General features: G+C 58.0%; 1 protein-coding gene across 6 annotated transcripts; it reads left to right on the top strand.

The window, feature by feature from the left end:
* Positions 1-1,023: 1,023 nt before the first annotated feature.
* Positions 1,024-10,700, top strand: LOC310890360 (snRNA-activating protein complex subunit 2-like). 6 transcript variants are annotated; one of them, XM_083852702.1, is made up of 11 exons: positions 1,171-1,390; positions 1,849-1,914; positions 2,623-2,793; positions 3,368-3,664; positions 4,030-4,371; positions 4,980-5,084; positions 5,157-7,231; positions 7,863-7,964; positions 8,325-8,432; positions 9,249-9,421; positions 10,440-10,700. In XM_083852702.1, exons 4-7 carry the CDS (start codon positions 3,565-3,567, stop codon positions 5,255-5,257), a joined length of 648 nt encoding a protein of 215 aa, XP_083708828.1. In that variant the 5' UTR covers positions 1,171-1,390; positions 1,849-1,914; positions 2,623-2,793; positions 3,368-3,564; the 3' UTR covers positions 5,258-7,231; positions 7,863-7,964; positions 8,325-8,432; positions 9,249-9,421; positions 10,440-10,700. The 6 variants fall into 6 exon arrangements, with proteins under 6 accessions (XP_083708824.1, XP_083708826.1, XP_083708825.1 ...); XM_083852698.1 differs by lacking the exons at positions 1,849-1,914; positions 2,623-2,793 and having other exon boundaries at positions 1,024-1,390; XM_083852700.1 differs by lacking the exons at positions 1,849-1,914; positions 2,623-2,793; positions 9,249-9,421 and having other exon boundaries at positions 1,024-1,390.
* Positions 10,701-11,444: the final 744 nt, after the last annotated feature.

Here is an 11,444-nt window from a genome sequence, read left to right as displayed (position 1 = left end):
GTGGGGGGGGTCCTTAATTTATTGGGGGGGAGGGGAAGGTGTGTGGGGGGGTGTTCTCTCTCTCCAGACCCTAACCCTAATTAAGGCCCCCCCATAGCCACTAAGACCCCCCCCCGTGGGAACAGAAATGTTGTTTTTGCAGTGTTACATGGTACAGAAGGAAGGAATGGGGTATTGAGATGTGCTTACAGTGATAAGAAAGCTCAGCAGGTGACCTCCTAAAATGCAGACACCCAGCCTCCTTAGAGCGATCAGGTGGAAATCGCTGTGTTAAGTCAAGGCAGACAAGGGGAGAAAACATTGCCATCCCAAAAACAGGCCGGCAACTGAAGGCCAGGCATTGTCTGGGAAGCATCAGACAGATTGTGAGCCTGGATTGCCCACTCAGTGGGGAAACTGGGGAGGGTCCCGGCACCAAACAGTATGTAAACTGGGTTTGGGGACCAGGAGGCGCGCTCCTGCTCGTGGGGCGCCCGCCACTGCGATCGCGAATAAATTCCTGCTTCGCTGAGCTCCTCGCCTGAGCCCAAGTTGTTGGCTACGGAGCGTTTCTCACACCCCCAAGCCATTAAGGATCCTCCCTGGGACCCCCCCAACCCCCCCCCCAGGATATTAACCCTAACCCTAATTACACCCCTAATTAAGCCTCCCAACCCAAGCCTTTGGGTAGACCTGACCTCCCTTTGGGAGCCTTTACACAGCCCCACACACAACAGGACTCTGCGCCTTCTCTTTCTCCAAACTACCCTAAATGTAACCCTAATTACGCCCCTAATTAAGCCTCCCAACCCAAGCCTTTGGGTAGACCTGAGCTCCCTTTGGGAGCCTTTACACAGCCCCACACGCAACAGGACTCTGCGCCTTCTTTCTGAACAACCCCGACCCTAACCCTAATTACGCCCCTAATTAAGCCTCCCAACCCAAGCCTTTGGGTAGACCTGATCTCCCTTGGGGAGCCTTTACACAGCCCCACACGCAACGGGACTCTGCGCCTTCTCTCTCCAAACAACCCCGACCCTAACCCTAATTACGCCCCTAATGAAGCCTCCCAGCAGCAGCCTTTGGGTAGACCTGCTGTCCCTTTCTCCTCCCCCCCCGAACCACATCTCCCAGCACCCCCCGGCGGGCCGTTCCCTCCCAGCTCCCCCCGTTTCCACCCCGTTTCGTCGCCCTGACGCCATCTCCCCGCGCCATGAAGCCTCCCCCCCGGCCCCGCCTGGTCCCGGCCCGCTTCGCCGAGGCCCCGGCGGGGAGGCCCCGGGCCGCGGCCTGGTCGCTGCGGGAGAAGCGATCGCTGCTGGCGGCGCTGCGGGCCCAGGCCGCCCTCGGCCTCCCGGAGCTCCAGGCCCGGCCGCTGCGGGAGAGCCTCCCCCGGCGGAGCGAGGCCGAGGTGGGCCCGGGGGGGGGCTTAATGGCCCGGGGGGGGCTTAATGGCCCGGGGGGGGTCCTTAATATGCTTGGGGGGGTCTCAGGGAGGGTCCTTAATGGCTTTGGGGGGGGGGTCCTTAATATGCCCGTGGGGGGGGGGGTGGTCCTTAATAACACGGGGGGGTCCTTGGGGGGGGGTTGGAAGGGGTCCTGGGTCCCCAATTCCTCGGGGAGGGGGCTTGGGGGGGGTCCCCGGGGGGGTCCTGGGTCCCTGCGTACCCCAAGGTACATGGGGGGGGCAATGGGGGGGGTACAATGGGATGGGGGGGGGTCTGGGGGTGCACCGGGGGGAAATGGGGGGGTACATGGGGATGGGGGGGTGAGGACCCCCCGCCCCAGGGGGGGGGGACACGATTTTTTGGGTGGGGGGGGGACACGGGGGGGTCATATTTGTGGGTTTTCGCCTCCCCCCCCCTCCAGGTGTGGCTGGAGCTGGCACAGATGCTGGCGGAGGGCGTGGAGGAGGCGGCGGCGGCATTTTCGCAGGTGGGGGGGGTAAAAAATGGGGGGGGGGTAAAAGTGGGGGGGGTGGGGGTAAATGGGGGGGTGGGGGTAGATTGGGGGAGGTCGGGGGTAAATTGGGGGGGTTCAGGGGTAAGTTGGGGGGGTTCAGGGGTAAATTGGGGGTTTCAAATTAGGGGGGTGAGGGTAAAATGGGGGGGTTAAATGGGGGCTGGGGGTAAATTGGGGGGGGGGACCGGGGGTAAAATGGGGGGGTGGGGTAAAGTGGGGGGGTTGGGTGTAAAATGAGGGGGGGGGTTAAATGGGGGAGCCCAAATTGGGGGGGGTGGGACAAGGGGGGTGAGGGTAAAGTGGGGGGGGGGGGTTGGGGATAAAGTGGGGGGGGTAAAATGGGGGGCTGGGGGTAAAATGGGGGGTTGGGGGTAAAGGGGGAGTAAATTGGGGGGGTTGGGGGAAAATTTGGGGGGTTGGGGTTAAAGGGGGGTTAAAATGGGGGGGCTGGGGTTAAAATGGGGGGGGCTGGGGGTAAATTGGGGGGGGGGGACCGGGGGTAAAATGGGGGGGTGGGGGTAAAGTGGGGGGGGTTAAATTGGGGGATAAAATGGGGTTAAAAGGGAGGGTCCTTAATGGCTTGGGGAGGGGGAGTCTTAGTAATCTGGGGGGGGGGGGGGGGCCTTAACATCGCCAGATGGTCTCCGAGGAAGGTAACTCCTCTGGGGTCTCCTTAAACAGGGGCTGAGCTGCTGGGGGCACGGCTGGATTTGGGGTCCCACAGGTGTGACTGTCTGGGAGACCCTCAGCCTCATTCCCCCTCCCCATAACAACCCAGTGGTGAAATTGGGTGCTGGGGATTTTTCGTTATCTCACTTTGTTGAGGTCCTGCCTCGTGTCAACACACTGGTGGTGAGTGGAAACCCCTTGAGACCCAACCCCTTCCCGGCCCTCTCCTTCCCACACCTGCTCCTCCTATTTTGGGTGTGGGTCAATGGTATTTTTGTAGGGTTTGCAGCTGGGGGCAGGTAGGGAGGTGGAGACCAAACGTGTTTTCCCAGTGGCTGCTGTGGAGGAGCATCAGCGACGGGTTTTACCCTTCACCCTTAGCCTTTTCAACCCCCCTTCCCCATTTCCTATTTTCATAAATTACCAAGTTGCAGCAAAAAAAAATAAAATTGCTTGAAAGCACATTAAGGACATTTCTGCCGGCATGGCAAAGCTGCCCAGGGTGTGGAAAGGGTTTTTGCAGTCTCCTTTCTTTCATCACTTCCCGCAGCGGGACGCAACCTTGTGCTGAATCCCAAGGAGATAAAATGAGCCATAGCCCAGAGACATTTCTGCTTTACGAGGTCCCCTCTGTGCTTTATTGTATTCCTTGAAATGAAAGCCAGTTTCTTTTATTTGCGTGGAGTTAGTCCCTTCTGCCTCTGCTCCTTGCACCTCACCTCCGTCCCCCCTGCCTGTCTCCCTCTCTATCCCCCAGCCGCAGTCCCTGCCCCGACCCTCTGGGTGCTGCAGGGACAGAAGGAATATTTCTTTGGAGACGCTGTCACGCTGGTGTGCACCACTCCCCCCAGCATCACTGGGAAGCTGACGTACCAAATTTTTGGCGAGGCTGGCTGGGCAGTTTCAGGATTTAGCTCGACGAATAACTACACGTTTGAGTTCGTCCTCTCCCGAATGCAACACAGGGGGCCGCATTTCTGCAGCTATTCCCTCAAGCAAGGTCGGAAGCAGCTCATATCCCCAACCAGCGAAAAACTGGTGATCAAGATTGGAGGTGAGCTGTGTGATTTCTTTATCTTTCTCTCTGCTTTCTCCCTCCTCTCTGAGAACTATTCAGATGCCCAAACGTGGGTGTCAGCTATCGCCCCGCAATGTGACAACTCACCTGGAAATCAGGATTGGTGGGCTTTGTGGTTTAACCCAGCCCATCCCCAAAATCAGTAGGATTTCTGGGTGGAGGATTTATCTTTCTGGGACCAGCATGGTCTGGAAGGTGGCTGCCACTGGCGCTCTTCTCATGTCGTGGCAGGAAGCCTACAATCCCAAGCTTTGCTGCATGCAGTGGGAAGGCAAACAACTGGAGATCCGTTTGTGCTGTCCTTATTGCTACGTCTCCATTTATTCCTCCCCTTTTCTCAGACCACCTTCCCCAGCCCCTGCTGATGGTGGAGTCCCCGCTGGGAGAGGTGATGGCAGGAGATCTCCTGAGCATCATCTGTAAGGCCCCTGGAGACGCCACTGTACGGAGGTTTCACTTCTACAGGGATGGCCAAGAGGTCCTCCCTACGACAGAAGGCTCTGAGGACAATGCAGCAGATCACGGGGGCAATTTAAGGACTTCCATGGTCCTCCAGCTCCCACGTGCTGGTCCCCAACAGAGTGGAAACTTTACCTGCAAGTATGAGGAAAAAAAGCCTGAGAGGTGGATCCCGTCCTTCACAAGCCAAGCCGTGTCTATCAGTATAAATGCCCAAAAGAAAGGTGAGCTGGCCATCCATCCACCCACCTAACAATCTGTCAGTCCATCCACCACCAACCCATCCATCCATCCACCCATCCATCCATCCAGTAACCAGCCCATTAAACCATCCCTCTCTCCATCTGTCCATCCGTCTGTCCCTCCCTCTCTCCATTTTTTCCTGAAACGATTCCATTCCAGTCCCTGTACGTTCCTCTCCAAACTAGCTGATTTTTGCACCGGGCAGCTGCTCTATCTATCCGATCACCATCCTTCTGTCCATGACTCAGCCCACCCAGTCTTGCACCCACCTCTCCCTCCCTCTCAGCCCTTCCATCACCCCAACCACCCCAAACAAGTATCGAGCATCCCTCTGTCCACCTTTATGGCTCAGCAGCCTCTCCTTGGCCTCCCGAGCCATTGTTCCCAAATTTCTCAGTGCCTCCTGCAGAGCCAAGCAAGCGGGGAAAGTCTTTGGGTGTTCAGCACTCAGGACCTGAGCAGAATGCCTGGAGACGGAGGGGTGGGGAAAGGGAAAGAGAGATGGTGGCGGAACGATGCTCACAGCCTTCCCTCCGTCAGCACGCATGAACTGTGTCTACATCTCCTAACCTGTCCCACCCTCTTGCAGGGAAGAGCTGCTTCCTTCTTCTACGGCTCCTGGTTGTGGGCGGCTGCTTCCTCACCATCAACAGCCTCATCCTCCTCTTCTTCTGGGCCCGGGGGAGAACCAAAGGTACACCCTGAGCTGAGGGGGGAATCGCCCCACCTTTGGGCTCCCCACCACCCACCTCGCTCCTTCCCGCAGACGCCTCGTTCCTGTCTGGAGCCAGCCCTGCCGGGATCTCCCAGCTGCACGCCAGATCCCCACACACCCTTCAGGAGGAGAATAAGTATGAGGAACACTAATGAGAGGAAGATGCTGTGGGCGATTCCACCCCCTAAAGACCGCTCCCTGCTGAAGACGCATCCCAAAAGACTGGTGTGCAGCCAAACAGGTGCTCACCTGTGGGAAAACAAAGCAAGAAACGGTTCCTGGGAGGATGAAAGAAGTAGAAAGGGGTCGTTTCACGTGGTAGAGGGGAGGGAGGAGACATGGACGTTGTCGGGAAGGGTGATTGTGAAAGAGAAAATGAAGAAAGACCAGAAATAAAAATGGAAATTGTGAGGAAAAAGAAAGGAGTGAGAAAGGGTGAGAAATGAAATGGAGAGACAAACAGTGTGAGTGAAAAATGAAAGCATGGACAGAGGCTGAGACAGAGTGAGAGAGGGATGGGGAAGAAAAGGGATGCCAGGAGCATCGAGGAGGGCACGACGGTGGGAAGAGCAGGTTGGAGAGGTGAAGGAGAAGAAAAAAGGTGGAAGGAGAGCCCCCAAATCAGAACAAGCCCTTGTGCGGGTCATTAACTGGATGGCCACCGCTGTCACCTCGCCTGGTTGTCCCGGTGTGTTAGGGATGTTAGGGCATCCAGGGAGGGGTGGGAGAGCCGCTGCAGGTGGGGTGGGTGGCTGGGGGCTCTGGTGTTTGGGCTTTTGGAGGGGAATGTCCCATAGCCCATATACGTGGGAGCTGTGGGGCTGCAACAGGAGGATGCTGGAAATGCAGAGACTGGGAACGTGTGAAAATGTGGAGGTGGCATTTGAGCCCCTGGGGGTGGCGTACAGGGAACTGGGGGGATATTGGGGTGGGACGTTAAGGAGTGAGTGGTGGATATTTGGGGCATGTGCGGGGCTATGGGATATGGCATGCCACCAGCACTGGATATGAGGGGAATGCAGGGATGTGGGGAAGCTGCGTGATCAATACGGGAACCTGAGCTGATGGGGGCGCGCTGGGAAATCTGGCTATGGATGGCACTAAGGACAGGGGGCTTTGGGGATACGGCAGGCTGCTGGGGAGGGATATGGGGGCAGGAAGGAGATGGCGACCCTGCCGATGGGATACAGAGCGACTTTGGGGCAGTATGAGGCTGTGAGATATGAGGATAGCGGAACCGCTCTCTCCTGTCCTCCGCGGCCTTATCTCCACCTCGCAGCCTTCCTTCCCCTCCAGCCTCTTTCTGCCATGCCCTCAGCCCCCGGCAGCCAGCAGTGGATGAGAAAGAATCGATAGAGGGGAGGGAGCGTGCTGCCGGGCCATGAGGTCCCAACGCTGCTCCGTGACACCGGGAGGGCTGCGAGGTCACAATACCTCTCGGTGATGCAGTGCTGGGCCGTGACATCCCGACACCCCATTGTGACGCTGGGCCAGCCCACAGGCACTGCTCCGCACCGGTCCTGACAGCAGCAGTAGCTGCAGCTGCAGCGGCGGTGGTGGAAGCATGGTGCGAGTGTGGGGAGCCACGGCCCCTGCCTGCGTCCTCTTCCTCCTGCTGGTGGCCCTGTGTGCCCGGGGTGCCCAGGATGCGCCATGGCGACCACCGGGAGCAGGTGGGTGGGCAGGGCTTGTGGGAAGGTGAGGTTCTAAATCCATGTGTGGACACACCGTAACCTGCACAGCAGGAAGGGATGGATCAGAGCGGAGACACTCAATTTCACACCTGGCAGGCACTGGTGAGCGCCAGAGAAGGCCGAGAGCCTCTGCTGCCGCTTGTGGGTCACGCCGTGTCCCAGGGGCAGCTGCTAGCCCAGCACTACCATAAGTGGTCCGAGCTGTTCCGTGCAAACATTGGTATCCAGCCAGCAGCAACTGGTGTGTGCTTGCAGCTGTGCCCAGAATATGGTTCAAGGAGGAGCAGTTCCTTGTAGTCACACTGTCCTGCTTTCTTTCTAAAGGGCTGGTTAGAGAGACTGTGCCGAAGGAGGTGCTTTGGCGAGGAAGCGGTCGCACGCTGCCGCTCCCTGGCAAAAGAACAGAGCCAGTGAAGTCAACTGCCCCACCAGGTAAAGGCTGTTTCTTGGTCATCCGCTGTCACCAACCAGAACCAGCATGCGTGTGCAGGTTCTTGCCCTGGTACCCGCTCTTGCAGCTCATGTCAGCAGCCAAACCCAAGAGTGTCAGTAGGCAGCAAGTGTTGCAGAGGAAGGCAGGAGTGGCTCCCTGAGGATGGCTGTCTTCCCCGGGCTGTGACAGCATGTGAGAGCAGTGCAGCGGAGGGACGCTCACAAAGCTCTGTGGCTGTGGCTAGAGAGGGGTCACCTCCCAGCGCACCCAGTTCCCAGGGATTTTGGAACCTTGCTCTTGGGGGAACGAGGCCGTCAGAAGCCCACTGAGCAGACGATGGGAAACGGGACCCCTCCTGTGAGCTGAGGCCCAGAGTGATGCCCTGACCCAGTGCAAACAGGGCACTGCCATAGAGCTACTGATGTAGGTGTCGATGTGACAGAAACTTCTCACGGGGCTTTGGTTGCAGAAGTGTCCCCAGGGAGGGCTTTGCCAGACCCTCGGCTGCTTCCTGCGCTGGAGCCCAGCTGGTATCCCAGGGGTGGGAAGTCATTTCACTGACTTCACAAACGAAGCCCTGCTTCTCCAAATTGCACTGGTGCCAAAGTTAACTTCCTACTTTCTGTTCAGGTCCTCTAAGAGCAAAGGACAATGCTGAAATAAGAAAATCTTCCCCAACATCCCCTGACATCATAGAGGATCTCATAAAGGAGTTAGACGAGGCAGCACATGGTGGGTATATTTCACTCTGTCCGCCATAAGACTTGGGAAGCTGAGGTTCTAAATCCATGTGTGGACACACCGTAACCTGCACAGCAGGAAGGGATGGATCAGAGCGGAGACACTCAATTTCACACCTGGCAGGCACTGGTGAGCGCCAGAGAAGGCCGAGAGCCTCTGCTGCCGCTTGTGGGTCACGCCGTGTCCCAGGGGCAGCTGCTAGCCCAGCACTACCATAAGTGGTCCGAGCTGTTCCGTGCAAACATTGGTATCCAGCCAGCAGCAACTGGTGTGTGCTTGCAGCTGTGCCCAGAATATGGTTCAAGGAGGAGCAGTTCCTTGTAGTCACACTGTCCTGCTTTCTTTCTAAAGGGCTGGTTAGAGAGACTGTGCCGAAGAAGGTGCTTTGGCGAGGAAGCGGTCGCACGCTGCCACTCTCTGACAAACGAACAGGGGCAACACAGGCAACTGCCCCACCAGGTAAAGGCTGTTTCTTGGTCATCCGCTGTCACCAACCAGAACCAGCATGCGTGTGCAGGTTCTTGCCCTGGTACCCGCTCTTGCAGCTCATGTCAGCAGCCAAACCCAAGAGTGTCAGTAGGCAGCAAGTGTTGCAGAGGAAGGCAGGAGTGGCTCCCTGAGGATGGCTGTCTTCCCCGGGCTGTGACAGCATGTGAGAGCAGTGCAGCGGAGAGACGCTCACAAAGCTCTGTGGCTGTGGTTAGAGAGGGGTCACCTCCCAGCGCACCCAGTTCCCAGGGATTTTGGAACCTTGCTCTTGGGGGAACGAAGCCATGAGAAGCCCATTGAGCAGACGATGGGAAACGGGACCCCTCCTGTGAGCTGAGGCCCAGAGTGATGCCCTGACCCAGTGCAAACAGGGCACTGCCTCACTGGCACTCCTGGGCTCCCGAATTTTGTTCAGTTTTGTCCCTAAGGCTCCGAGTTTGCCTCGAGCAGCGAAGGTGGGCAAGCGCCTAAGAACTTTTAGAACTCCAAAGAGCTGGGGAAGCAAACCTGAGACACTGGGCCCTCAGCATTATGGCAGGGGAAACAAAGGATGGAGGGAAAACAAAGCTGAGAGGCAAAAGGGAGGCTCCAGAGTGCCTTGAGTTGCAGTGCCTTTGGCAGATTCCCCAGCTTCTGCTGAACCTCAGGAAGCATTGCGGCCTGAGGATTTTCACTTGCTCAAAGATGCTAACCAAATGAAACAGAACACTTCCTGGCAATGCCAGACCTCCTGTGAGATTACCAGTAGTGCGCAGGACACAGCAATGTCCACAATTGTTCTTGCAGGCGTGGATGGGGAGAACAATGCAAACACTGCAAAGCCCCAAAAATTCCGAAGTTACTGCATAGGAGGCCGTTACTGCATAGGAGGCGCTGTGGCATTCTTGGTTGCCTTCCTGCTTCTGATAGCTGTGTACTTCATGCTGTGTGCTTGTCAGGCGTTGGTGGCAGAAAAACCAGTGAGTTGTTGTTCCCCCGCTCCCTCTCCTCCTCTCCCCCTCCCAAATTCTTTACCGTATCTTTGTTAACATTATTATGTGGCTGCTGCCAGCCAGGAAGCAGTTGTCGTTAGCGTATTGTGAAGTGAGCAGTTAGTTTTTGACCAGACTCTTCTGAAATTTCTGCTGTCCAGTGCTTTAGGTGGCCTCTAATTCCTGGGCATTCTGTTCTGGAGCCCATTTTTCTGTTGCTGGTCTTAGCGAAGCTTGGCCCTTCCGCAGCAAGAGCAGAGCCAGGGACAGCCGTAGGCAAAGCGAGGTCAGGAAGAGAAATGCAGGAGCTGAGAGAGGGTGCCATCGGAGAGAGAAGCGCAGCAGTGCCAGTTCCCCCCCAGCACAAGGCACCCTGTTCTGGGATGCCCTGAATTGCAGGTGTCCGCCTCAGCCAAGGTGTGCCAGCTACTGGGAGCATGGGGATGAGCCCTGCCAGCTGCGGGCATTGCCTTGGAGAGGGGCAGTCGGTGTGTCACAGCCGCACCTGAGCGCTGCCAGCGTGCGTGTCCTCAGCACACACAGAGCTTGTGTGTTTAATTACACATCCCAAAGAGCGGATGGGCAGCACCTCCCCGAACAGGGAGCCGAGGCCGTCACCTTGTTGGGCCAGGGCCAGGGCCGGGCAGGGAGCTGAGTACTGGTCCTTGCAAGGCGCTCTGAAAAAGGGCAGCCGGTGGCTGTTGGGACCCGGTCGTGCTGAGCCCGGCTGTGGACCCCTGTCTCTGCGGGGGCCAGGTCTTCTTGCTGGGACAGCACGTGCAGAGCAGGCAGGTCAGGATGGCTGGCGAGGCGCTGGGGAGGAGACAAGCTGGGGCAGGATGTGGAGGGGAGCAGAGTCCCAGCCGAGGGCACAGGGCACCCTGTTTTCTGCACAGAGCACTGTGTGCCCACAGCTCACGCACAGCCGGGTGCCTGCACCCTGCTGCCTCGCACCCGCCTGGCACCGCAGCCGCAGCACGGCCTCAGCAAGTTCCTGTCTCCGCAGGCGCCTCGCCGCAGCCCAGGCAGCCCAGACTGACACCCGCAGCCGCTCCGTGAGCCCGTACAGGCGGCCTGACCACCGTGGTACGCCTGAGAGCCAGGCCCGACGCCAGCGGCCACCATCAGTGCCTGGAAGAGCGGCCCGCCTGCCACCAGTGGCCAGCCTGCCACCCTCCTCCAAGGGCTGGGGCAGGCCCCCCCGGGGTGCAGCCTGGGGCAATTACTGACCCCCAGGCTGCAGCTTAAATAAATATTGTGAAATATTTATGTTGTGTTATGTTATGTCAGTGACGGCTGAGGTCACTGGGCCTGTTCAGCCTGGAGAAGAGGAGGCTGAGGGGGGACCTCATCACAGTCTACAACTTCCTCGTAAGGGGGTGTCGAGAGGCAGGAGACCTTTTCTCCATTAACACCCCCCCCAGGATATTAAGCCTAACCCTAATTACACCCCTAATTAAGCCTCCCAGCAGCAGCCTTTGGGTAGACCTGACCTCCCTTTGGGAGCCTTTACACAGCCCCACACGCAACGGGACTTAATGGCCCGGGAGGGGGCTTAATGGCCCGGGGGGGGGTGTCCTTAATATCCCCGGGGGGGCTTAAAATCCATGGGGGGGGCTTAAAGGCCCGGGGGGTCCTTAAAGGCCTGGGGGGGGGGCTTAAAATCCATGGGGGGGGGCCTTAATATCCCAGGGGTTCCTTAATATCCCGGGGGGGGGGGGGGAGGGGGCTTAATGCCCGGGGGGGGGTCCTTAATATGGCTGGGGGGGTCTCAGGGAGGGTCCTTAATGGCTTGGGGGGGGGGTCCCTTAATATGCCCGTGGGGGGGGTCCTTAATTTATTGGGGGGGAGGGGAAGGTGTGTGGGGGGGTGTTCTCTCTCTCCAGACCCTAACCCTAATTAAGGCCCCCCCATAGCCACTAAGACCCCCCCCCGTGGGAACAGAAATGTTGTTTTTGCAGTGTTACATGGTACAGAAGGAAGGAATGGGGTATTGAGATGTGCTTACAGT

Source organism: Anser anser (genome assembly GCF_964211835.1).
Source record: "Anser anser genome assembly, contig: HAP1_SCAFFOLD_536, whole genome shotgun sequence".
In the NCBI taxonomy this organism is placed as follows: domain Eukaryota; kingdom Metazoa; phylum Chordata; class Aves; order Anseriformes; family Anatidae; genus Anser; species Anser anser.
This window is presented reverse-complemented; position numbering and strand designations above follow the sequence as displayed.